At 39.6% G+C, this 27,908-nt stretch overlaps 1 protein-coding gene across 1 annotated transcript in view; it reads left to right on the forward strand.

The window, feature by feature from the left end:
• The window catches only part of LOC306882057 (dystonin-like), a 166,645-nt gene extending 140,917 nt beyond the window's left edge, over nucleotides 1–25,728 (forward strand). The window contains exons 77-97 of the mRNA XM_079436492.1: nucleotides 197–352; nucleotides 1,384–1,590; nucleotides 2,493–2,612; nucleotides 4,398–4,567; nucleotides 5,350–5,509; nucleotides 7,100–7,294; nucleotides 12,338–12,466; nucleotides 13,529–13,672; nucleotides 14,254–14,442; nucleotides 14,540–14,669; nucleotides 15,512–15,675; nucleotides 15,766–15,928; nucleotides 16,010–16,164; nucleotides 16,272–16,346; nucleotides 17,132–17,149; nucleotides 19,763–19,880; nucleotides 20,572–20,679; nucleotides 21,641–21,828; nucleotides 22,643–22,753; nucleotides 23,570–23,693; nucleotides 24,672–25,728. Of these exons, the coding sequence (XP_079292618.1) occupies nucleotides 197–352; nucleotides 1,384–1,590; nucleotides 2,493–2,612; nucleotides 4,398–4,567; nucleotides 5,350–5,509; nucleotides 7,100–7,294; nucleotides 12,338–12,466; nucleotides 13,529–13,672; nucleotides 14,254–14,442; nucleotides 14,540–14,669; nucleotides 15,512–15,675; nucleotides 15,766–15,928; nucleotides 16,010–16,164; nucleotides 16,272–16,346; nucleotides 17,132–17,149; nucleotides 19,763–19,880; nucleotides 20,572–20,679; nucleotides 21,641–21,828; nucleotides 22,643–22,753; nucleotides 23,570–23,693; nucleotides 24,672–24,928 (3,081 nt within the window). The 3' untranslated portion in view covers nucleotides 24,929–25,728. The remainder of the gene's footprint in view (nucleotides 1–196; nucleotides 353–1,383; nucleotides 1,591–2,492; nucleotides 2,613–4,397; nucleotides 4,568–5,349; nucleotides 5,510–7,099; nucleotides 7,295–12,337; nucleotides 12,467–13,528; nucleotides 13,673–14,253; nucleotides 14,443–14,539; nucleotides 14,670–15,511; nucleotides 15,676–15,765; nucleotides 15,929–16,009; nucleotides 16,165–16,271; nucleotides 16,347–17,131; nucleotides 17,150–19,762; nucleotides 19,881–20,571; nucleotides 20,680–21,640; nucleotides 21,829–22,642; nucleotides 22,754–23,569; nucleotides 23,694–24,671) is intronic.
• Nucleotides 25,729–27,908: the final 2,180 nt, after the last annotated feature.

Here is a 27,908-nt window from a genome sequence, read left to right on the forward strand (position 1 = left end):
TCTCTACAATAAGCCAAACAGCTTGTTTCAGGCAGTCCCACCCCAAACCCCAAGGGCTGAGGCAGACGTTTACATGTCAGGCCGCTTAAGCAAACATGCTACGAAAGTACACTCTTCAGGAAGTCAACCTACCAATGACTTACAGTTGTCCCTGTACATGAATCTGAGATGAAAGGATGTGTTTGATTGGCCATAGGTGAAACTGGAGGAGGCCCTGGCGATGGCCACAGACTTCCATAACTCACTGCAGGATTTCATTAACTGGCTGACCCAGGCCGAACAGACCCTCACTATGGGCTCGCCTGCCTCCCTCATCCTGGAGACCATCATGTTCCAGATAGATGAGCATAAGGTCAGTGCTCTTTGACATGATATGCAACATAAGTCTAACAAAAACTTTCATGCAGCTAACCCGGCCTACTGCTGAAACTGTTTACAGATCTTATTGTGAACAGTTCATCTATGCATGTGTTTTGCATAAAAATTGCAGCAACTTGTGTAATAGCAAATAGTATTGTAATAACTACACATAAGTATATTATTAATGTAATAATAACTAATCATGTAGTAAAAGTTTCCACATTGTAAGAATGTATTACATTATAAAGTCACTAAAACGTGTCATATTGTTATCATTGTAATAGTTTTTTAAAAGTAAACGAAATGCACCAGATATAAATATTCATGCAATTATTATTCTTATTGAATATTGCATATGAAATATATTTAATTTGACAACAAAATATACATACTGTTGTATGGTAAAAAAGTGTACAATACCAAGACTGTGTACAAAGTATAGCTTATTTTGTACAAACAAAACAAATCTTCAGAATCAGTATAGAAAAAGAACAAAATCTATTTTTAAAAACTGTAACTTTAAAACAACAATGCTAATGTTATATTGTTGCAATAATGTTAATATTATTAAATGTGTTGTATTGAAAGATACTTAGATATATTGCATGTTTTTACTATAATAATAACAACAGTAAATTATGCATAATTTCCTGCAATAACCCTAAACCAAAACCAAATCCTAACCCTGCAGTAAGATCATGTTGTTAATTAATATTACTCGGTACTTAGGACTCCATATAATACACAGTTCCTGATAATTATTATATTATAACATCATTTCTACTGTACACTGTGTGCTTCTTTTACCTTATCAACTGTGATTATATTGTAAGTTGCTTCAGTGTGATCATAATTTAATACATTTTTCATACAATATCATATCATCATATAAAAAAATCATCAACTGCTGCTACTTGCATTTCAGTGTGACTTTAAATGAGCCATATTGTTTTAGTTGAAAGAAACAGTCCTTTTCCATATTTATTTTTTTTTTTTTCTAAAATGGATCTGCTGGATTTGCAGGTGTTTGTGACCGAGGTGAACTCACATCGGGATCAGATCATCGAGCTGGATCAGACAGGAACACACCTCAAGTACTTCAGTCAGAAACAGGATGTGGTGTTGATCAAGAACCTCCTGCTGAGCGTTCAAGGCCGCTGGGAGAAGGTCGTGCAGCGGTCAGTGGAGAGAGGACGCCTGCTGGACGATGCCAGGAAACGTGCCAAACAGGTGGGAATATCCTGTGGGATAAAACTCATTTAAAAGCCATGCTTTTTTAATCACGCTTTTTCTTGCCACTGATCAACCTTAGACTCAGACTCAACACAGACTCTTTAATGTCAAATTTACAATGCAGTTTTTTTTTTTACATTCTTCGCATTCTTTCAAGGGTCTACAGATGAAAAATAGCCTTTCTGCTAATTTCTTGCATATTTACAGTAATTTTCATAAATGTGCATTGCCCCTGTAAACAGATAAACTTAAGTCATAGTATAAGAGGATATGAAGCTCACTCATGTGCAGTCTTGCACACTGTGGGGATTCTTCTTGACCACGAACGGGTCTGAATAAGGGGTATAGGATAAAATAAATGTAGGGAAAACAGGGAAATCCCTGCAAGACAAGACACAAGATTTGTTATTCCCATGCATAAAGCCAGAGCTTCACAGGAATGGCTTAAAACAACAATGCTGATGTCCTGGAGTAGCCAAGTCAAAGTCCAGATCTCAGTCCAATTGAAAATTTATGAGGGACCATGAATAATGTTGTCCACTCACAGGCAGAGGATGAGAAACAATGCAGTGGCCAGATGTGCAGATCTGATAATAAAGACCTACAGTATCAACACAGACTCCTTTGGAATCGCTTTCAAAGGCACATCTAATAAATACTGACCTGAGAGGTTTAATATGTATGCAAACAATTATTTATATATAACTGTAATCGATTTTTGAGCAAAGTCGTTGGACGTTAAAGAATATTGTGTTGTTCAGTGTAAAAAAACCTAAATAAATGATCTGTGGTTCAGTGATGTAAAACATTGTTTGGTTCTGATCTAAGATGAAATAAAGAAAACGCTATAATACACAGCATACTACACAAATGGATTCTCATGCTCTTGTCTTCTGCAGTTTCATGAGTCCTGGAACAAACTGATGGAGTGGCTGGAGGAGTCCGAGAGAGCGCTGGACTCTGAGCTGGAGATCGCTAATGATCCGGACAAGATGAAGACACAGTTAACCCAGCACAAGGTGAGCGACACCAGTCCATTCCTCTGTCCAACACATATCTGCTATTAAGAGGCATTCTCAGTGATCCGATCACAAGTGATCAGCCGAGACACATGACCATTTCCACCTGGTGCCAGATGCATAAACTAGGCTAATAACTAGTCTGGCCAAGTAGCAGTTAATCAGGGGTAATAAGTATTACTTTTTGGATTCAATCAGATCAGCTAACTTTTTAAGTAACTGACTTAAAAAGCCATGACCATTCTTGAAGAAGAAGAAAAAACAAGATGACTAACTTATATTAGTAATAGTAGTCTGAAGCAGTTTTAAAATGGTAATAAAATGCTTCTCCTGTGACCACTTGTGTTCGGATTTCATGAAGATGCTCCTCTCTTATTTTGACACACTGTACATCACTTTAATGGAAATGAAAATTGAACAAACAAACCCATGTTACGCAGCTTATGAGCAAATAAAAAGGGTAAGGAGTGCGGCTGTAATTTTCGATTGTAATCCATGTGAATCGCTTGTTGTGCTGTGCTTTCACATCCTAGAATAATCACGTGTTAGAGGAATAGGCTACGTTTCACCACGCTCACATTCGGGACAGATGAGCATTTCAACTACACAATACACTGAACAGTTTACTCGTTTGCACCTATATTTGGTGCTGACCACTTGTGATCCGGTCACAAAATGGATTTAAATGGGGTCATACAGACTTCCTGTTCACATCATTAACACCTATGTTTTTATCCCCCATCTGTGTAAGAGGAACATCTGACGCGCTGCTGAATGGACAGCGTGAATCACAATACCAGGTGTTTCTTCACTCACAGCTATTGTGTTTTTCACTGACTGTGGGTCAGAAGTGTCATCCTGTTAAACTCCTGTATAATTAATTGCCCCACAGATGTTTTTTTTTTATATTTTAAAAATTTATATATTTTGAAAATATTTCCATGTATATATTTATATTCACATAATTGATATTATAAGTATTTTAAATGTATAAACGTAACATATTTTTCTTAAATACATACATTGATGTGTGTGTATTTATATATACATAATACATATATACAGTACACATATATAATGTAAACAAAAACTTTTATTTTGGATGTGATTAATCGCAATTTAGCGTTTGACAGCACTAGTTTAAATTTTTTTACACCGGATGCGACATCTAAAGTCTGTCTACACTGAACGCATCAAAGCAACTGCTGCAAATCATTTTAATTTTGTGTCAGTATGTCATAAATAGAACAAGGCAGCAGTTTACTGTCGGGGATTTGCCGTGTCACACTGCGCCGCGCCATATTCAGTGTAGACAGCATCACCGATGGTTCGTTTGTTTTTTGTTGCATTGCATCACGCCGCTTGCGTCCGGTGTGGACACGGAGTTAGAAGTTTAAAGACGTTATGATTTCAGGCCACATAGTGCCAAAAAATGAAGTAAACAGACTGAGTTGTTAGATGGTTTTCAGTTGCAATTCTTTAAAACTGAAGTCAGGCTCCTCAGTCACAGATGATGTGCAGCATCAGTGGTTTTAAAGCGGGATACGAGTGGGCGGCACTCAGAGCAGAGGATTGTGTGATCCTGATCCTAGTGCTGCGTGGTGGTATGTAATTAACAGCTCTGCAGTGCTTCAGATGTTCTGATGAGTCAGTCACAAATACAAATGGCAGGATTTGATGACACCGGGCTTCCCGTAAGGCCTCACAGGATGGCTTGCGGGACATGCCCTTGAGCTCCGTTCGAATAACCCTTCGCCTCTGTTTGTCTTGTGTGGGGGATCGTAGGAGTTCCAGAAAGCTCTGGGCAGCAAGAATTCAGTGTATGACACCACCAGTCGCACGGGCCGAGCTCTCAAGGACAAGACCTCCTTGCAAGATGACAACCAGAAACTGGACGACATGCTCAGTGAGCTCAGGGACAAATGGGACACAGTCTGCGGCAAATCTGTGGAGAGGTACATGCGCATTTGGGTGGATTTTAAGAAAACACACATCCCTTTCCCCTATTAAAAAAAAAATCAGGCTATCAACAAACACACATTAATTTTGCTGAAGTTTGACAGGTTTACTATCAGATTCAACACTAGCATTGTGCACTGTTCAGAAATAATTTGAGAATGCATTTTTAATTCCTGAATTTGAATTGAGCTTTCAGACAGACTTCACAGCTTTTCAAATTTGAATGCAAGGATCTGTAATTTTTTAAAATCTTTTAAACTAATCATTTTTTATTGATTTTATGGACCAGAATTTGAGAACATAATTCTTTAATGTACCTAAAAAAAATCGGCATATAATCAGTGGATTAAAAATATGATGTGAATGAGTTATATTTTGCATAACCAAATTTAAGGCTCTTTCAGGTTTTATTAGAATTACGTGCATTCTAGAATTTGGCTTTTTATGACAATTTATGCACATTGGTGTTCATTGGTGTTTAAATCATTGTGAATTAAAGGCAGCAAAACATAAATGCACAAAAAGCTGAGGTGATTAAAAATCCCTAAAATATGTATTTTCTGGGAACAATTTACAGTAAGGTCCTATTGGTAAATGTTAGTTAATGCATCAGCTAGCAATGAGCAATACATTTGTTGCAGTATTTATTTGTTAATATTAGCTCATAAAGATACAACTGTTCATTGTTATGAACATTGTATGATTCATGGTCAGACCAAATAATATGCTGTCATAACTCTGTATTTGACATCAAATGGGCTGTTTTTTTTTTCTACAGGCAGAATAAGTTGGAGGAGGCTCTGCTGTTCTCAGGTCAGTTCACAGACGCACTGCAGGCTCTCATCGACTGGCTCTATAAAGTGGAACCACAGCTAGCTGAAGACCAGCCCGTGCATGGAGACATAGATCTCGTCCTGAACCTCATCAACAGCCATAAGGTACCCGTATGAGTTTGACTGATTTACTCAACCGGTTCATTACTGAACTGTAGCCGAATGAATGAGAATGACATTGACACAGATAACTAAACTAACGAATATCATGAAAAAAGCTATCACAATATATTACATGATTGTTTTGGCACAGCCTTAGACATTTTCAATATCCACTTATAATTTTTGGCCATCCATTGGAAGACTACGTAAAAAAAAAAAAAATCATAAAGACAATGTAAAAGAAATGCATGTAATTGAATGGTGTAATCCGAGTCTTCTGTACAGACATGATTTGCTTTACATGACAGATTTCATTTAGGCTTTTATTCACATATGCACATACATAGAGCTCATCAAATACTGTACTGTACTCAAAATCTACAAGCCAGAACAAACCCCACCTAAAATATAATTCAAATCTAGGTTAAAAAAAAATTACGATGATAAAATATGGTGATGACACAAATGAAGAAAGTGTACCATAGGATATACCATGGTGGGTGCTGCACATACTCATGACTCGAAAGAGCACTTGCACATGATAGGACGTCCAGTCTCCCTCATGCTCTGATCTCAGTGCTGCTGCTGTGTGCGTGTGCATTTTTCAAGCCTTGAGCAGCTTTCTTAAAATATCCGTCCCTGTGATTTTAACTTCTTAGTTCTGTTCTTGGAGTTTATGGCAGGAATATAATTATGCTGTAGTATCATCAGTGGGAGTGTAATATGATTTGAATTAGAAGTGACAGGAGCGCTGCCAAGCCCAAACTCAAACACATCTCCAGAGCAGACATCAGAACACACTCGAGCTGATGAGTGATGAGCTCATTCATGTTCGAAACCGAGAACCTAAGAAAAAGGTCACCAGCAATCTTCTGACTATGTTTGGTGCTGTTTACACATGATTTCTATGGATTCAATCTACAACTGCTTATGACAACATTCTCAACATTGATGTAGTCGCAAGACACGGAAGGATCGCCTAATGTGATTCATATTTCATACACCACATCATCAGTAGTCACAGAGCCAGCATAATCTTTTTTTTTTTTTTGGAATGACCAATGCTGATGGAAAAGCATAGGCTATATAATTAAAACCTGGCGATGACATGACTGCTGTTATGAGCAAATGTGGTAAAGCCTGGCTGTTAGGAAATAATAAAGTTAGGAGTGTGATTGATAGCAGTGGACAAGTATCTCCTAATTGGTCCCTAATGTGATGATATCAAAGGTGGACACAGGCTCTGTCATGACAGACAGCACTGTACAACCTCATAAAATGTGTATGGAATGTTGATGACAAAAATAATTCATTAGGTACTTATAATAGTTGTAATAAAACTGCTATCTTGAAATCTAATTACAAATTGACTACTTAACCCAACATGTATCCATGCTATATACATTTAATGAGTATTAGTGCATCACATGACCATTAGGAGTTCTGTTTTAGAATGCATATGTATGATGATGATGCTGCCTATGCAGATCATTCCAAATCACTCATTTATGCGGTTCCGTTTCTGTTAGAACACTGTCTTTGAAGGCAGCTAAATGTGGATTGGTTGAATGTATTTCTCCATGTGTACTGCAGGTGTTCCAGAAAGAGTTGGGCAAAAGGACTGGCAGCGTGCAGGCTTTGAAGCGCTCGGCCCGTGAGCTTATTGAGAGCAGCCACGATGACTCGTCCTGGGTCAAAGTTCAGATGCAAGAGCTGAGCACGCGCTGGGAGACGGTCTGCAGCCTCTCTGTGTCCAAACAGACACGACTCGAGCAGGCACTCTGTCAGGTAAGGCATGTCATCAGCAGTCATGCTGCAAGATGTTACACTCGTGACCTGAAAACATCATTTCTTTTTTATTCTTTTTGACCTTTAGAATAAAACAAGCTGCTGTAGCTACTCTAAAAACCTCTATGTAAATTACCACGGTTATGACTGGCTAACCCTGCATGTAAAACCAGTAACAAAACTAACTTACAAGTGTCAGAATTGCTGTCAGATCCAGTAGAGTTTGTGCTGCTCCAGCCTTTTTTTTTTTTTGCAAATTGATTCTGATGTGAAGGGAGCTTTTGTTTATGAAAGTAACCGTACATTTCATAGTGGAATGAACTCCAAAACATAGGGTGTCAGAGGATTTTGAAATGCTCATTTATAGCCATGGTAAAGTCATTAAAAAAATCATTAAAAATATATATGTATGTATATATTAAGATTTGTAATTATTTTTTCTATATATATATATATATATATATATATATATATATATATATATATATATATATATATATATATATACCGTAGTTACATCTCAAAAACTTTGAATATCGTGAAAAACTAAATGTTTTTGTAACTTATTTCAAAAAGTGAAACTTTCATATATATTTTACATTCATAACATTATTCATAACATAACAGTATAAATTCAGGGTATCTCTTGTTCTTTGAAACCACAATAATGGGGAAGACTGCTGACTTGGCAATGGTCCAGAAGACAATCATTGACACCCTCTACAAAGAATGTAAGTCACAGAGGGTCATTACTGAAAGGGGTGGCTGTTCACAGAGTGCTGTATCAAAGCATATTAAATCCAACGTTGACTGGAAGGAAGAAATTGGATAGGAAAAGGTGCACGAGCAACAGGGATGACCGCAAGCTTGAGAATACTGTCAAGCAAAGCTGATTCAAACACTTGGGAGAGCTTCACAAGGAGTGGACTGAAGCTGGAGTCAGTGCATCAAGAGTCTCCACGCTCAGACGTCTTCAGGAAAAGGGCTACCAAGCCACTTCTGAAACAGAAACAATGTCAGAAGCATCTTACCTGGGCTGTGGAGAAAAAGATCTGGACTGTTGCTCAGTGGTCCAAAGTCCTCTTTTCAGATAAATTTAAATTTTGCCTTTCATTTGGAAATCAATGTCTGGAGTCTGGAGAGGCACAGAACCCAAGCTGCTTGAAGTCCAGTGTGAAGTTTCCACAGTCAGTGATGATTTGGGGTGCCGTGACGTCTGCTGGTGTTGGTCCATTGTGTTTTAACAAGTCCAGAGTCAATGCAGCCGTCTACCAGGAGATTTTGGAGCACTTTATGCTTCCATCTGCTGACAAGCTTTATGGAGATGCTGATTTGCTTTTCCAGCAGGACTTTAGCACCTGCCCGCAGTGCCAAAACCACTTCCAAGTGCTTTGCTGACCATGCTATTACTGTTCTCGATTGGCCAGCCAACATGCCTGACCTGAACCCCATATAATCTATGGGATATTTTCAAGAGAAAGATGAGAAACAGTCGATCCAACAATACAGACAAGCTGAAGACTCAATAGAGCCTCAGCAGAGCCACAGGCTGATCGCTTCCATGCCATTCCTCACTGATGCTGGAGGTTGTGCTAAAGGAGCCCTGACAAAGTATTGAGTGCATAAATGAACATACTTTAAAGAACTTGAACTTTTCTGCTTTGCAAATCCTTTTTTGATTGATCTTAGGAAATATTCAAATATTTTGAGATACTGGATTTTGACTTTCATTAGCTGTAAGCTCTAATCATCAAAATTAAAATAAAAAACTTTTGAAATGTTTTACTTTACATGTAATGAATCTAAAATATATATGAAAGTTTCACTTTTTGAAATAAGTTACAAAAAAATGCAGTTTTTCATCATATTACATTTTTTTTAGATGCACCTGTATATATTTTATTTATATATACACACACACATACACACATACATACACACTCACCGGCCACTTTATTAGGTACACCTTGCTAGTACCGGTTTGGACCCACTTTTGCCTTCAGAACTGCCTTAATTCTTCATGGCATAGATTCAACAAGCTGTTGGAAACATTCCTCAGAGATTTGGGTCCATATCGACACGATAGCATCACGCAGTTGCTGCAGATTTGTCGGCTGCACATCCATGATGCGAATCTCCCGTTCCACCACATCCCAAAGGTGCTCTATTGGATTGAGATCTGGTGACTGTGGAGGCCATTTGAGGAAAGTGAACTCATTGTCATGTTCAAGAAACCAGTCTGAGATGATTTGAGCTTTGTGACATGGTGCATTATCCTGCTGGAAGTAGCCATCAGAAGATGGGTACACTGTAGTCATAAAGGGATGGACATGGTCAGCAACAATACTCAGGTAGGCTGTGGCGTTTAAACGATGCTCAATTGGTACTAAGGGGCCCAAAGTGTGCCAAGAAAATATCCCCCACACCATTGCACCACAACCAGCAGCCTGAACCGTTGAGACAAGGCAGGATGGATCCATGCTTTCATGTTCTTTACGCCAAATTCTGACCCTACCATCTGAATATCGCAGCAGAAATCAAGACTCATCAGACCAGGCAACGTTTTTCCAATCTTCAATTGTTCAATTTTGGTGATCCTGTGCGAATTGTAGTCTCTGTTTCCTGTTCTTAGCTGACAGGAGCGGCACCCGGTGTGGTCTTCTGCTGCTGTAGCCCATCTACTTCAGGGTTCGACGTGTTGTGCGTTCAGAGATGGTATTCTGCAAACCTTGATTGTAATGAGTAGTTATTTGAGTTACTGTTGCCTTTCTATCATCTCTAACCAGTCTGCCCATTCTCCTCTGACCTCTGACATCAACAAGGCATTTTCATCACACAACTGCCGCTCACTGGATATTTTCTCCTTTTCGGACCATTCTCTGTAAACCCTAGAGATGGTTGTGCGTGAAAATCCCAGTAGATCAGCAGTTTTGTAAATACTCAGACCAGCTCGTCTGGCACCAACAAACATTCCACGTTCAAAGTCACTTAAATCCCCTTTCTTCCCCATTCTGATGCTCGGTTTGAACTTCAAGCCGTCTTCACCACATCTAGATGCCTAAATGCATTGAGTTGCTGCCATGTGATTGGCTGATTAGCAATTTGTGTTACCAAGCAATTGAACAGGTGTACCTAATAAAGTGGCCGGTGAGTGTATATTGTGACGAGTCGGCTGCCTCCCCCCTGTCCATCATCACCACCCCGTCCTGTATTCGCCGCCCTTCACCAGGCTCCCGACAGGAGTGGGTGTGTGAGAGAGGAGGGGCGCTGAAACAGCCAGGGCTGGCGGCGTGTGATGAGGCGCACCTGACGTGAGTAGAGCCTCATCACCGCCGCCGTTTAAACGCCGAGCGCGCCTCTCCTCGGGAGACCGGTCTCTCCCCCGTGCATGCACGCTGGTGTCCTCGTGGGTCCAGGAAGGGAGCGTCGAGGAGGACTGCCGCACCCGTTAGGCGGCTGACGGGCCAGGATGCCGGGCCGCCGAATCCCCCAGAAGCGCCGGGATGCCCGAAGATGGACGAAGCCGCGCAAGAGACGCCGCCGCCACTCGCTCCCGGCCCCGAGAGGGGAGCGCGTGCGGTCACCGGACTCCGCCCCTTCCCTGGACCCTTCCCTCCTGAACACTGCCCTCCTACACAGCCCCGCAGCACGACGAGGACACCAGATCCCTGTTTATTTTGGACACTTTTCCCCCTTTGGACACTTTATTTTAATGTATTGTTTAATAAAAGCCTCTCCGAGGCTTGACGCCACGCCCACTGTGTCTGTCGTTGGCTCCTCCCGCCACAATATATATATATATATATATATATATATATATATATATATAGTCAAGTCAAGTCAATATTATTTGTATAGGGCTTTTAACAATGCAAATTGTGTCGAAGCAGCTTTACATCGGCTTGATATAGAGCTGGGTGGCTTTATATCAGCTTTACAGTATTTAGATGGGGAAATAGTTTGTCGAAATAGTGTCATTCTCCTCTGGCCAGACAAAATCTGCAGTTTAATTCTAGACTAAAGCAGAGTCAGATCGTGCAAAGGACTCATCTGGTTCCTGGGGTCTTGTCCCGATGGCTGTCTTGGAGACAGGGTCTTCATTGGGGATCAGTCTCTGGGGCTCATCTAGGTGTCCTGGCTGTAGAGGTCATCTCTAGGTGCTGATCCACCATCTGATATATATATATATTTACACATTCAGTTACAAATGAGGAAACTGAAGAAATCAAAATCAACAAAAAAGCAAAAATATGCAAGTGCTATAACAAATTTCAGGTAGCTTAACGCATTACGTGTTTTTTTTTATTATATGATAAATAAAAAGAAAATGGATAGAACAGAAAAGAAAAAGAATAGTGCAAGCTAGTGTTAAAGGCCTTTTCTGGCTTTTTGTTAATTGTATAATAAATAAAAGAAAACAACTAGATAGAATACAAAAAGAATAGTGAAGCTAGTGTGTTTTTTTCTAAGAAAACAAGCAGTTTGTAAATGAATAGAGTGCAAGTCTAAAAGTTTTTTTTTCTTTAAGAATAGAATTAGAATAGAGAGTGCTAGAGTTAGAGGGTCACATAATGATGCAAGAGATGTTTTTAGCCGTTTCTTGAAGATGATTAAGGATTGAGTTGGGCAGGTCATTCCACCAGGAGGGAACATTTCATTTAAAAGTCTGTGAAAGTGATTTTGTGCCTCTTTGGGATGAACAATAAAGGGACGTTCACTTGCAGAACACAAGCTTCTAGAGGCACACAAGTCTGAAGTAATGAATTTAGGTAAAGGGGTGCAGAGCCAGAGGTGGTTTTGTAGGCAAACATCTATGCCTTGAATTTTATGCGAGCAGGTGTTTGTAGCCAGTGCAGATTGATAAACAGATTGTGATGTGCGTTCTTTTCGGCTCATTAAAATATAATATTATTATTAAATTAATATTCTATATATAAAATCTGTAAAAAATTATTTGGAAAAAAAAAAGAAAAAATGTCTTGTCACCTTTAAATTGCTCTTTGTGAATGCACGCTTATAACACATCTGTACACTGTTCCTCAGGCTGAGGAGTTCCACTCCACTGTTCATATCTTACTGGAGTGGCTTGCCGAGGCCGAGCAGAGCCTTCGCTTCCACGGTGCCCTGCCTGACGATGAAGAAGCCCTCCGCGCTCTCATTGAACAGCACAAGGCAAGTTTCCCACAACAATAACAAAGAATCCACACGAGACAAATTAATCAGTGTGACGTTTACCTTGTAAAACCTTTCAGTGACAATAGCATATCAGTATTTACTGGAAACAATGATGGGCCACATACACAAAAAATGAAATTGTATCTGTTCTACATTGCAACTTTGTGTGCCAGAAGGATCGTAATCTTTCCAAGACAGAACGTGTGTGTTTGTGTGTGTGTGTGTTTTCCACAACCCTGACATTCTTTTTTTATTAGCTCCACTCATAATGTGAGGTAGTGATCTGTAGCCGGTCTCTCTCCATGTCCAACTGAGTAACAAAAGCCATACATGGCTTCAAATCTTTATTAACTACTGCTTGCCAGGAAAGAGTTCCCATATTTCATCTCATATAGTGTGATCTCATATTCAATATCCAAAATAGTTTGTTCCCGACACGTTATTCACGTTCACAGTTTGAGAAAGCAAACATCCTGGGAGATGATATGTTTTGGTAAAAACGCCAGTTACTAATGATAGGTAGTAATACATAATCTCTACATACTGAGAATAGGATGCCATCGATGGCATACATATAAGTTAATGGTGTTTGTGGTCACAGTTTCATTCGCTGATCCATGTCAGATACGACTGACTGACCAATATTGACTAGCCTTCAACTTGGATAAGATTCCTAAAAGTTTCACACCTGCAGCACACATTACAGACATTGATGCATAACCGCGGATTTGTTCTACATGTCTACAGTATAAAGAATGAATAAACTTCTTTTAAAGTCTTATAAACTCCTTTTTGCTTAAGTAACTTTAAAAAGAATATGCATGCACAATAAACTATTGTAAAATTGAAATCACTCGACAGAAAGGTTTTTGCAGGTTTTAATAAAATGTAAATTAATAACAGTCAAAATAATAAGCATATTTCCAGTACGCGCCTCAGGCTTGCACAGTATCGTCAACTCACTCATCAGGCATTATTCGTGTGCTCGGATCATGAAGATGGGCTACTCTTTGTATTAACTTGGCCATTTAATAATGGAAGAACTTTTGATGCATGCAGGAGTTTATGAAGAAGCTGGAGGAGAAGCGACTGGCCCTGAATAAAGCCACGAGCATGGGAGAAGCCATCCTGTCCATCTGCCACCCAGACTCCATCACCACCATCAAACACTGGAACACCATCATTAAAGCGCGGTTTGAGGAGGTTCGTCTATTTCTCCCAATCATTCTGATGAGAAGCACATCGTATTTAGGCATCAAATGTATATTTTTATGAAAGTAGATTACTAAAAGTAGAGCATTAAGTTCTGCTCACTTCAAACCATCTGAGGGACATGTAGAATGTCCAAACGCATTCAATGACAGATTTTTACCACAAAACTGAAAGAGTGAGGAAAAAAGAACATTTGGTTGCACAAAAAATACAGAAAAAGCATGTATCTGCCTTAAACAACACTTTCAAGTGTTTTTCAGAGATTTGACACCACTCTCATCTGGATCAATGAATCCATAAACGAGTTACTTTTCAAAAGTGCTCATTTTATTAACTTTATAAATACAACAGTTCCAGGCAGACTTATAAAACTACGTTTTTCTGGTATTTCCGAAAATTGTGTGAAGGCAGCCAATCAGATCTTGCCAGATTAAGGAAGTATTTTCCTGTTTTGTGTGCTACTTCAAATATCTGGGTTGGTAACCAAAAGGTTGTGGGTCAGATTCCACAGTGGATGATCCACAACTGTTAGCGCTGTGTACGGTATGATCAGATTTGTGTGTGATGGTCAGGTAACAGCCTGGGCCCGACAGCACCAGCAGAGACTCTCCAGTGCTCTGACTGAGCTGCTGGCCACTCAAGAACTGCTGGAGAACCTGCTGACCTGGCTGCAGTGGGCTGAAACCACGCTCGGCGAGAAAGACAAGGAACCCCTTCCTCAAGAGTTAGAGGAAGTCAAAACGCTCATCGCTGAGCACCAGGTACCGTCAAGAGCTGTAACAGCATTGCATAATTAGTTTTAAGGTTTACTAGTATGAATTGTAGAAACAAGCTGTTTGTGTCTCTGTTGTGCACCAGGCATTCATGGAAGAGATGACCAGAAAACAACCAGATGTGGACAAAATCACCAAAACTCATAAGAGAAGAGCCACAGCGGATCCTCCGGTTCAGTCTCAAATCCCTGTTCCAGAGAAAGGACGGACAGCCAGTGAGTACCAGCATCCAATCTGAGCGAATCCAATCTGGTGAAATTAAGTTGTCAAAAATGAACAAACAAAAAATATTGACCTACATTTAAGTAAGATTTTACCTTATGACTAAAAATATATAGTGTTTTGGGTGGTATAAAGTATGGTGTGGTCTTCAAAATAAATAATCTTTTTACTTTGTTTTTGTCTTTGGGATCAGTATTTTTGATTAATATTAAATCAAAATGTAAATTTTGAACCAAACCATAATTATAATTTGAGAACTATATTTGGCTGTAACACATAGTATTTTTGTTTGTTTTTGGTCCAAAATAAAATCTTTTTCAGTGTACTTTTATGAGACATACTACTCCTTTCACAAACTGATTTTCGCCTACCACAGTAGCGAAGTATGCAATTTGGACACAGCCCTAAAGTAGACTATTTGGTAAAGTTTTGGGCTCATAACCAAAGGGTGACCCATGAACTCTTAAGCAACACCACAGCCCCCTTTGCCACCCCCACACTTATAACCCCGGATTTACTGTGTGTCATCTTCATCTCTGTCCTAGCTTGTGCTTTTCTCAACGAGGTTGTAGTTTTGTATTATGACTCTTCCCATGTTATTGTCTCCTTAGAATGAGCCACCTATGGTGTAGCTCTCCTCATTTAAATAACAGCATCTGTTATTAAATGAATAAATGCAAATGTGTGCACTTGAGCTAGTATGACTAATTAATGCTAATAATTAGCTCGTAGACAAAAACATCACCAGCTTTTGTAATACATTCTACCAATCAGAAGTGCACTCACTGGTTGTTTAGGTTTGGCTGATGAAGCCATTTGTTTGTTTGGTCATCAGGAAAGAGATCTCCTACACAGTCCATGTACGCCGCAGCATCACAGGCACAAATCGAGACTAAGAACCCCAGAGTGAACCTGCTGGTTAGTAAGTGGCAGCAGGTGTGGCTGCTAGCACTGGACAGGAGGAGGAAGCTCAACGATGCTCTGGACAGACTAGAGGAGGTCAGACACACATGCACACCTGACCTCACACCTGTCTCAGATTCATGTCAGGTGCCTTCACACTCATTTTTTACTCTTATCTGCCCTCAGCTGAAAGAGTTTGCAAACTTTGACTTTGACGTGTGGAGGAAGCGCTACATGCGCTGGATGAACCACAAGAAATCACGTGTCATGGACTTCTTCCGCCGTATTGATAAAGACCAGGATGGCAAAGTCACAAGGCAGGAATTCATCGATGGCATCCTGTCCTCAAGTAAGCAAAGATCTCAAACCATGTGTTGTTTAGGTCTAAAGTTTTTCATGCTTTGCCCTCAACGCCGCTCTGGTCCTGTAGAGTTCCCCACCAGTCGTCTGGAGATGAGCGCTGTGGCAGACATCTTTGATCGGGACGGCGACGGCTACATCGACTACTATGAGTTTGTGGCTGCTCTACATCCCAACAAAGATGCTTACAAACCATTAACCGATGCTGACAAAATTGAAGATGAGGTAAATGTTATCAGCTTACTTTCTGGAAAGTTCTACACAGTCATTGGAAGCATTACAGATGGCGTTTCTTGTAGATGTTTTCTGTCTGAATTATGACTTTTTTTTAGGTGACTCGCCAAGTTGCAAAGTGCAAGTGTCCAAAACGGTTCCAAGTAGAGCAGATTGGCGCCAACAAATATCGGGTAAGTGACAGATTTTGGCCAAGAACCCTAAGATTTTCAAAATAAAGAGACAAAAATAAAGTCCCTCACAAGACCCTCAAAGTACTATGGTTGTGGAAACAAGGTGATGAATGAAATAAATAGTTTATTAACCTAAATTTGTCATTTTACAACAAAGGTTATCTAGTTTTCTCAGAAAATACGACGTAAAATCAGCATTTACCTTTTTATTGATTTTATTACAGAATATGTTATTTTTGTGGTGATAACGTAATTGTATGTAAACAGTCTAGCAAAGTTCAGTCAAACATTGTTTGTATCCAAATGAAAAGGCCCTGATCCCTTGTATCAAAGCCGATATAAGGAATGTTTTGAGAACATGAAGTCTGGAAAGTTGGCAGTGTTCCACAGACCCCTGTTAAACTGCTCATCTACCCAAACCTCTTTGCCCCGACACTGCTGTTGCCAAAGAGAATGACTTTATTACATTTTTACGTGCCATTGCATTTTTCAGTCTCTCAAATTTGAAAGTTTTAGGGTTTTCCCCCGGTCCACTTCTCTCCAACACTCCTAATAAACTGGTCCCGTAACATTTGGTCACGGTCAGTCATTCTACAGCTGCCAGTAATCTGAGGGAATAATAAAGGTGATTATGAATACATATTTCCGCTGACTGGCTGGAGGCCTGTAACTGTGCCACTCTGAAGAAAAGTTGTATAGAACTTTGTTTCCTTATTGTAAAAACCAAAAAGAGTGAACTGATATTTACTAATGTTTGTCTTTTTGCTGTTTTTCCCCAACATCAGTTCTACCTTGGAAATCAGGTATACATGCATAGTGCTTTTGAAAGATTTGCTTTTTGTTTTATCTGATTCATTGTCACTATGTCTTTGAATCCCCAATATTTAAGGCTGTCTTAAACTCACAAGCGGATAACCATATTTAAAGAAGTTTTTAACTCTCTTCCCAAAGCCAGCCATTTAGTTTGTGGCATGGCTGTGTGCAAATCTCCACTGGCATTGAAGCACAGTGGCTTGAGAAAGCTATAAATAGAGATGAACATTTCTATATCCTTAATACGAAACGACACAAAAAAATAATTTAGTGCTGATATGCCCTTAATATCTCATATGTTGTGAAATAGTGCCCTGAGTAATTTAAGGCAGATTAAGTCTGAGTTAAACAAGCACAAATATTTGGGAAATAGTTTCTAGTCAACATGAAATCAACATTGAGCATTACTCAAAAAAAGAAATAATAATACTTTATAGTGTTATAGCTTGTCCCCCATCTTAAACAGCTTATCAGCTGAAAGCCAAATAAACAATCAATGATTGCATTTATTAATAATAATCAATTCTATTTTTACTTTAATTCATTAATGCAGTTTTTCTAAAATCTTGCTAGTAGTTAATACAGTAATTTAATGACAGTAAATACTGTGTATGCAGTGATAGCAATCAGTTCGTAAAAGGGGTTGACTTGTTTTACAGACGCCCAGCTTTTTAGGGCATTTTAGGATGTTTTTATTTTTTAGAAATCATGTTTAGATTCAACTATCTGCTTTTGAGTTCAAATGCATTTTCCCCTGCAGCACTGCATTCTGCTTTTTTGTTATAATTTGCGACAGCTTTTGCAGCATAACAGTACGCTTGCCTTCTGCTACCTGCTTAATTTACTTGATCTTATTTGAGTTCTGCTTTATGAGAGCCTCACTTTTTCTTTTAACCACAGTTTGTTCAAAAAAGCCAAAGCTTCAGGAGACATTTCGAGCTGAAAGATGCATGATTCTCCCGATATAAATCACATAAAATCATGAGCTACATGCTTTCTCGGGGTGGTGTTTTGGGAAGATCCTTGACTCTTTTATCGGGCAGGCCATGCAAACCTCATGTTTTTTCTTCCTTTGTATTGAGAACTTTATATCACATCAACTGAAACCGTTCTTTTGACAGTTTGGTCTCGTTCACTGCTTACATGACCCCTTAATCGCCGACGAGAATATAACAAACAGGGACAATCAAAATCTAACCCCCCATCTACACGTTGCCGTTTTGGAAAGCTGCATCCTGGTAAATGGTCATTCTTAAAGCCGTTTGTTGTGATTGACTATTTCTCTTGATCATGCTTCAAAATTCATCTTCTCCTCCCCCCCCAATCACCAAATTCACCAGTGGTTTCGATTCATTCTGGGTATCACTTTGAGAATCAAGGGCTTGCAGGCCAGAGAGATGCTCAGCGGGTGGCCATCAGTGTGTCGGTCATATTAAGTTTCAGCGAGTCGATCTCAGCCATTCTTCCATATTGTTCCTATTGTGTGTGGTTGGAGTCGAGCATCAGTGTCAACACACGCATCCTCTATGAGAATGGTAGTTTGTAGTTCTAGATGGTGCAACTTCTGTTTGTATTGTTGGTTTGTGGAAAAACTTTGGTATATGGTATGATTTCTTTTTTTGAACAGAAAGCATGAGGCCATAATTTTCTGTGCTGTGAAATCCGTATGCCTTGGCCATATCCAACTGGCAGCAATCATTTGGCTTGTTGTTTTCTTTAGCTCCTATCTTTGGCATGGAGGATGTAGGGGAATGCAACAGAGTTGTTCCCCTATGTCTCGTGCCAGTGCCCATATCTGTATGAAAACGGAGCCTCGGCCAGAGGGTGTAGAATGCACTTATAGCACACACTAGTGGACACACTGATCACAGTCCTGTCCACCTTGTCCTAAAAGTGACTTTGTCTATTGTAATAAAGTTTCACACATAAAGAAATTGGTATATCTGACAAATGTTTAACATGATGAATTACTAGTATGAACGTAGTTGTTTATTTTGCTATGAAGAGTAAAATAATTGTTTATGCATATATAGGACACTTTTAAATGTGGAATAAAGTCATGGTTGACAGATATGCCAGCAGATTTAATATTTCTGTAATGCAGTTTATTATGAAAATCTTTTGATTTTGCTTCATCCACGCCCACAGGTGTCTAATCAGCTAGTAATACAAACTGTGAAATGACTTTGTACACATTTAATAACATATAATGAGCCACACCACCACACAAGATTTTTTTTTTTTTCATGATCAATCTTAAATTAACACAAAGCCGCAAAAGAAACCAGTTGGATTGACCACTCATTTCATGTTCTCTGGAATGAAACCAATGTTGTGTCTCAATCAAAATGAGTTTTGATCAAATGGCTCAGCAGAGCAACAAGAGGAAGCCAGAGATAAACAGAACAGAAATAGCATCTAACTGGGACTAATAATCTTGTGATTTGATTCACTGCTTCCACCACATGTTTGATGGCTAGTTTTTACTCTTTTGAAAAGTGTGTTACAGCGCCCAGGTTTCTGATGTTGCTCTGCTGTGTGCCTGTCACTGACAAACATGACTGTATTTTGGAGGAATGACTGTGTTCTCTGTTCATGTTCAGTTTGGAGATTCACAGCAGCTGCGGCTGGTGCGTATCCTGCGCAGTACGGTGATGGTGCGGGTGGGTGGTGGTTGGATGGCCCTGGATGAGTTCCTGGTGAAAAATGACCCTTGCAGAGGTAATGTCCACTTTATGTTGTACTCAACTTCGGCTTACGCTGTTCAGACATGTCTTTTAAATCCATTGATATTGTGTAGAACAAAATTGTTCAACTTGTTTATAAACTGTGTTTTGTTCCCACCAAGACATGTTGCAGACACAAAGGTTCTGTTCCAAAGAACTAGCTGGGTTGCCTACGTAGAAAGCATCTTAACAGTTTCATTATTATGATGCCTTCTAAGAAACCTTGTTTTGGCCAAATTCAAAAGCAGTGAATCCTTTGTGGTGAAGGCAATCGGTGACACCAGCTTTGTTCAGTACTGAAACATATAGAACAAAAAGATCAAGTCTCATTTAAAAATGGACTACTGTGTCACTTGTGAGGTTCCATTTCAGTTCAGATGCTGCTTTATAGGAGGCACCTGCCAATGTAGACAGTAGAAAGCAATTCAGCTCACTAGGTTTTGGAACAGAATCTAAAATTCCCAATAATTAAAGCAGTTTAAAATTTTAGAGAGCTGAGAATGTTACTGATGGATACTCTTATGTAGGCTGTAATCATGTGTTGTGGCTGAATCTTTTCTTCCTGCACTCTAATTGGCTGTTTATGGGATTCTTAAAGCTTGCCGGTCTCTTCCCATGAAGCCTTTCTTTCAGAATTTCCCTTCTCCTGCTGCTTTGTTTGTAAACCCAATTATCGTTTCTTCTAGTTCACCACCACGGGAGTAAAATGTTGCGCTCGGAATCAAATTCTTCAATTACTCAGTCTCCTATAGGTTGGCAACTCTCACACTTTCTCTCATTGCTCCATCCCAGTGGTATGTGTGCATCCCAGTGTGTGTGTGTGTGTGTGTGTGTGTGTGTGTGTGCGCGCGCTGCAGTGATCCCTGAATGGTATTCTCATTAACATTAATCTCACGCTTCCCTTTCCATCGTGCTGTCTGGGACTGTTTTAGCATGTGGTTTTGTGTTGCGTCATGTGTCCTCTCTCGCTTTCTCTGCATGTGCTTATTGTAGCTCTGTTGCAGTGCAGTGAAACTTGCTCGACAATCTCATCTATGCAAGATATGAATAATTCATCACATTAAATGGAACTAGACACAATAAATCAAATATTTCTTGCTAAATAGTTTTTCTAAACTGCAGTCTCTGAAGGTGAATCCTGCTCTACTATACATTTTTATGCAGCATCAATGTATTATTTATTTATTATTATTTATTTTATACTATATATTTTTGGCAGTGATGTGAATTGCATGCAAATCATTCCCTTCATCAAACCAAAGCACAAAACTCTGAACCATGTTTTGTTCATTTGAGTGGGTGCCCATCATTCCCTAGCCTGGTTAAAAGAAAATCAACCAAGATCAGAACCTTTAAACTGGCTTTCTGAAATAAGTTCCTGAAACATGTTTTAAAGGAAGGTTTTAGATTCAAAACAAGTTGAGCTCTGAGAACAGCATCTGTAGTTTGCTGTTGATTACCACAAAAAATGGCCTTGCCCCTCAATTTCAATCAAACTTGTGAACAAATTTGTTAGCACTAATTACTGTGGGGTGATTAAATTGATATATACAACTTCACAGATGACATAATAAAGAGTTGAAGTAAATCGACTTGTAATCGTTGGTACCACAGATGTTGGGCATAGACCTCAAGTTGAACTAAAGCCATTGAATTTCCTTTGAATTTCAGAGGCTTATTTTCTGAACCCGTGTTAAAGGTTTTGCTGTGGTCTTGGCTCCAGGCTCATTGCACTGTTTAATGTCGTTCCTCCAGCTAAGGGCAGAACCAACGTGGAGCTGCGCGAGAAGTTTATTCTCCCAGAAGGCACCACCCAGGTGATGGCCAGTTTCCGCTACAGAGGTCGAAGGTCACGACCGTCCTCAAGAGGTGCCTCCCCTAACAGATCCAACTCTAGCCACAGCTGCCCCGCACAACCCAACCCACCTGGCTCCACACCCAAGGTATGGATATTGTTGATTAGCGAGTACAGAAATGTGTAACTTCTGTGTTTTTGTCACATTTTCCTGCCACCGATCATGAAGCTTTGTTCCAAAACCTATTGAGCTGCCTTGCTGTCCACTGCCTACATAAGCTGCTTTTCCACCGAAATTACCTGGAACAATTTGCCCCAGGAAATTTTTTCCCTGGAGCTTTTTTTTCCCCCAGATCTGTTGCTGTCTGCATTTCCATCGCAGCCTAAAGTACCGTGAAGATCAGGCAAATAGTGTGGTAATGTGGGACAGTGCGCGACTTCTCCTCCCAGTCCAGAGATGTTTCTCAATTTCTGAATGTTCTGAAATTGCCCAGAACTTTATTTAGATCCTGGTTCCTGCGGTGGAAACGGCCTTACAGGCAGCTGCTTTGTAAGGCAACAATCTGACCGAACATAGCATATAGCATAGCGCTTTATTGCTAATATATCAGAATAAAATGCATAGCACACATGAAAACACTTTTTTATTTAGAGTAAACAGTTTTTTAATCAATATTTAGTAGTAGTCATTCAGTATTGAATGAATCATGTTTATCATTTAAATTCATCTCATTGTTTGAATCGAATGGCCAAAAAGGTTATTTTGGAAGGCAGCATAAACATGTTTTGTCAGGAGTTTATCTGTGACATCTGCCTTACATAGGGTGCTCACTAAGATTTGGAACAGAGCCATACATAGCCCCATCATTATTTGTTGATATATAATTGGTTCTTGGATTGTCTGCCTTTTTGTTTCTATTGCTACCCTTCGTATGTGGTTGATCCACAATTATTTCTCACAGACACCCCAACATTTAACCCGCAATTATGATAAACCCTGGCTGACAAACAGCAAATCAGCTACTCCTCTTAAATCATCTGACTCCTTTGACAGCCAAGGGTCATCCAATGAGGTATAGTGCTTAAGAAATGAGTGACAAATCCCCATCTAATCTCTGTCTCCTGCTCTTGACCTCTGTCTCTGCCTTGTTACTGATCTAATTGCTTCCTGTGTGGATTTGGGATTGAGTTCAATCTCTTTCTCTGGTTTTGCAATGATGCATGGAAGTGGTCCGTTATTAAGGCGGATGTGTTTGCTTCGGTCCTCTGATTCTGATCTTTAAACCTCTCTTTCGCAAAGGGGATGGTGTGATTGTCTTAAATCAAATTAGCTTGATATACAAATACAGTCTGGGCCTTTTCTAAAAATCACCCTCTTTCTCATTCTTCAAGCACTAACTGAATAATGAACAGTTTTCTGTCCTCTTGCCACTAAAACTATGCTTGTAAGATCTGTTCTACATCCAGAACTCTAAATAGTTTCTTTCTGCTGATGTGCATGGCTGAATTTGATTCAGTGTAAGCAGTATACTGTAATTTTCTTGTCTTTCATGCATTTATTTCATCATACTGGCCATGTACTGTACACACTGCAAAGATTTGGGATTAACAAACACATTCAGTTGAGGGAGTGAAACGAAATACGGCACTCCTAAACCACCTCTGTCAAGTTACTGTTTCAGTCTGGATTTCTGTGTTCTGTTATGTCAAATTATGTGTTTGAGTGCAGTTTCATTGCCAGCATGTTAGAGCAGAAACCCACTGGGTATATCTGCATCTTAGAAAGCTCTTCTTAGCTAAAGGTTGCTGTCAGCAAACAGTCAGTTATCTGCCTCTTCATTGTCCTTTTCTAACTGGCCTATTCGTTTCTGAATCATGACATCTTTCAGAACACCCCTATTCAGGGCAGCAAGCTTCGTCTTCCAGGCTATTTGTCGGGAAAAGGCTTTCAGTCGGTAGAGGATGGATCCTTGATAAATGCTGCAGTCATGAAGGCCAGAGGTCAAGCCATGGGTGAGTCGGACACACCTTCTGTTCTTCATAATGTTTTACTGCTGCTACTGTGCGATATACTGAATATTCACAAAATACTACATTGAGTTTATTGGACTCTGTCTCTTGGTATTATGAGACTATATAGATCAGTTTTGTTGGATCAAATCTGTCAAGTATTCAACTATGCATCACCCACTTGTTCTATTTTCTTATTTTCTTATCTGTGTTTTTGTCCTGTCACTGTCTTTCTGTTGCACTGTGGAAGCTTCTGTCATGAAAACAAATTCCTCGTATGTGTAAACATACCTGGCAATAAAGCTCATTCTGATTCCGATTCCAAAAGAGAATACAGAACAAAATTTTTAAATGTTACATAGGCTAAAAAAAACATTTAGTTAAATATTACTGTCCAGTATGAATGATAATATATGACTATAATAGGCCTGCCCCAACTAAAGATTTTTCTAGTTGAATAGTAGGTTGTCGATATAAGCCATTTGTCCACTAATCACATATTAATTAGTTACGTAATTGCTTGCATTCAAGCACACTCATAAAGCTTGCTGCAAAGTACCCACAAAAGTAATGACTATGAATGTGTTGGGAAATAGCCAGGAGATATAATTATTTATTAATAAACTGGTGTTTATCAGTGTATCGGCCGCAAAGATGCTGACTTTCCAGCTCTGCAGCAGTTACACTCCTTTAGAAAGAAACACACTTTCCATACTGATTACATAATCTCAGAATTTCTGTTTTTGATTTGAATTGGTTCATTTCTTTTTTTTTTTTTTTAGGCAAGTATTCTATATGCATTTCAGTTCGTTTTTGTGACATGCTCCAGTGCACGGAGACTGAGACAGCACAAAATCTAAACACATATCAAGCATCATCAAGAGGCTGAAAAAATATCAATTGTTATCTTAGTCTTGTGCCTTTATGTGGATGCCAGTATCATAGTACTGAGATGTAACTGGCTTTGATCTTTCTCCTTAGGGTTGAGTAAGATCCCAAGCAGACCTGGCAGCAAAGCAGGAAGCCGAGGGAGCAGTCGCCGTGGCAGCGATGCCTCAGACTTCGATATTTCAGACATCCTGTCAGTTTGCTCAGATGTCTCGGAGACAGTGACAGACTCAGGACGACCGACGCCACGCTCAGCCTCACGTCAACATGGAGGCAAACCCTCCAAAATCCCAACTCCCCAACGGAGGAGCACCCCTACTAGCAAACTGGCTAAGACCACCAAGAGATAGTCATCAGTCTAGTCGGCAGAAACGGCCTCGTTCCAGGCCTCCATTCTGGTAGCACTGGGTTAGCACACACTAAACCGAGACTGGACAGATGTAGATTGACACTAAAGACTGCAAAGTGTTATCGTTTTTAAAAAGCGTAGCAAGATGTAAATTATTCTGTTGTGAATGTAAAAAAGGAAGTTCATTTGGAGTGTGTGTGTGTGTGTGTGTGTGTGGAATGCAATGGCTTTGTGTATTTGTCCTGTACTTTACGTGAATGTTGCGTCAATAATATTTTGTTCGATTGCTGGGAAAGGTCAGCGAACACAAGAAGACTGTATGTTGTTAGGTAAACTAACACTTTTCCACATGTTTGCGTTGAGGGAGAAGCTGAATCGTCGTTTCCTCCAGCGGACATGCTTGTTGGTGATAAGATGCCCTTGTATTCTGCCAGGACACCACAATTATTTATTCATCTATTTAAAGTGCAATGACAAGCTGCTGTTATGCATTTAAAGGGCAATACAATACCACTGCTACACTACAACTGTAACCCCTGCTATCATACACTACAGTTAATCCTGATCATGGCCTTTAAACTTACATATAAAACAACTGTCTGTAGCACCCGCAGTAATGTTCGTTCTATCAAATCACAGATTGCGTGCCACCTTACTGTGACTAGAACTTTCTGACTAAAAACATTCATAAGTGCAATCATGCCTGTGTACTCTATGGTTCCTTTTTGCCTGAGTGATGCAAATTACTCAACTTTTTGTAATAAATATGCTTGCAGAAAGCTCAACAATATATACAACCTTCAAAGTCTCCTTTGTTTCCATCTGTCCAAGGTCTCTGACTTCTGTAAAACATCCAAACAAAGATGCATTTTGACTGAGGCACATTTAAACAACAAGGTCTCAGGCCTGCGATTAACAGGTCTTTTGAAGAAAATAAAACATTTTATGAGACTAAAGTGCGTTGACAGCCTCGTAGCCTGTGGCAGTCCCTTTGCCAGTAAATAGGACCAACATATCTTGTGTAAAGATGCCAGATGGCCTTTAATGTTGGTTGGATTCATGTTAGTGTGTCAGAGTGTAATCAGATGAGATGATGTGAGGTCAGTAATGCTATGGCGTTAATCCTCAACATCCTCCTATAGGAAATGGCAGCCTAGTCCTGCACAACACCTGACAGCAGGGGTGGAAAAAGGTCATTTTCATTAGGTTTTTGTCAAGGTACACCAATCACTAGCCATTTGATAAGCTAATCCTTGTCAACATGTACATATTTTTTCAAAATTGTTTGATCTATCGCAATAGGATCTGCCCACGTCATGATAAAGTGCACGTTTTGGCATAGATTCAGTGTGTTGCATCAAACTATGTAGAAAACCAAAGTATTTTTTTCCCCTATTTTCCAAGTATGTTCTATTAATTTCAGTTTAGAGAGTTGCTTTATTTTTCATTATGAAACACATTTTTCTTGAAGCCATTAGATTTATTTTTAACATTACTTGCTGTAGTGTTACAGATTTATGTATAAACCAAGCAACTCAAATTGCGGTTAGGTCACTTTATTGCTTTTATAAACAGTCACCAGCTGCAGTATGTAAAGAAATATGTTCAATAAATAGAATTAGAATAATCAATTCTTCCACCTAGTGATGTACAATACTTCATTATTATACTTACAAGTGTAGGTGGATAAAATCTCTTCTATTACGAAATAAGTTCCTGACTGGCTGGTTTCTACACAATTTCTGAAAGCTGGAGTACAAGGTACTGGGGTGATATAATGAGTACCTTTGATGAGGAACTAATCAGTGAATTTGTTAAAGTTGGCCAGGTTAGTTACAAAGACCATATCATAGTACTGAGACTGCTCTCATTAGAGTTACAAACGACCTGCTTTTATCATCTGATCGTGGTTGTATCTCTCTATTACAGTTTTTTACAATCGCTATGGCAGTTTTTTTCAATATATTTAACAAGTTTCCTAAACTCTACATCCGCCTGTGTAAGCTATACTATTAACACATTTCTTGTTGCTTTAACACAAAATGCATACAATTAACACAAATTTAAAATGCTTGAACTTCTTTTACACACAAGCTCAAACAAGACCAAAACAATGGATTTTTACTGCCAAATTTGCCAATGCTTTAACACTGTATGTCAGAACAGATAACACCATGTTCTAAACCTAACCTTACAGGCTAAAGTCAAAGTGAACAGCTGTTCATATTGTGAATTGAAACACAAATATATTCCCTGTATTTTATTCCATTGATAATGAGAAACAGCTTATTGAAGTTATGCAAATATATAAATCACAGCTGATTCCCATCTAGGAAGCACACTCAGGTGTTGAGGGTCTTTCAATCACATGATCATATGTTCTAAAAGAGGACTCTTTGGGCTGATCTTGTGTGGAAAAGGAACAATATAGAGCAACACAGAAAGAAAGAAAGAAAGAAAGAAAGAAAGAAAGAAAGAAAGAAAGAAAGAAATGCCTGCACGAGGTAGAGGAAGACGAGTACCAGGACAAGGACAAGGGAGAGGAGTGGGGCAAGGACAAGGACAAGGGAGAGGAGTGGGGCAAGGACAAGGACAAGGGAGATGAGTGGGGCAAGGACAAGGACAAGGGAGAGGAGTGGGGCAAGGACAAGGACAAGGACAAGGGCGAGGAGTGGGGCAAGGACAAGGACAAGGGAGAGGAGTGGGGCAAGGACAAGGACAAGGGAGAGGAGTGGGGCAAGGACAAGGACAAGGGAGAGGAGTGGGGCAAGGGCAAGAACAAGGACAAGGGAGAGGAGTGGGTCAAGGACAAGGACAAGGGAGAGGAGTGGGGCAAGGTAGAGGGAGAGGAGTTAGAATGCGTGGTGGCGCTCAAAGAAGGACCAGAGCTAGGGTAACTGATCAAATAAGAGCTACTATCATTGACCATGTCATAAACCACGGGCTATCATACAGAGAGGCTGGTGAACGAGTACAGCCAA

Source organism: Barbus barbus, assembly GCF_936440315.1.
Source record: "Barbus barbus genome assembly, chromosome: 16".
Taxonomy (NCBI): Eukaryota; Metazoa; Chordata; class Actinopteri; order Cypriniformes; family Cyprinidae; genus Barbus; species Barbus barbus.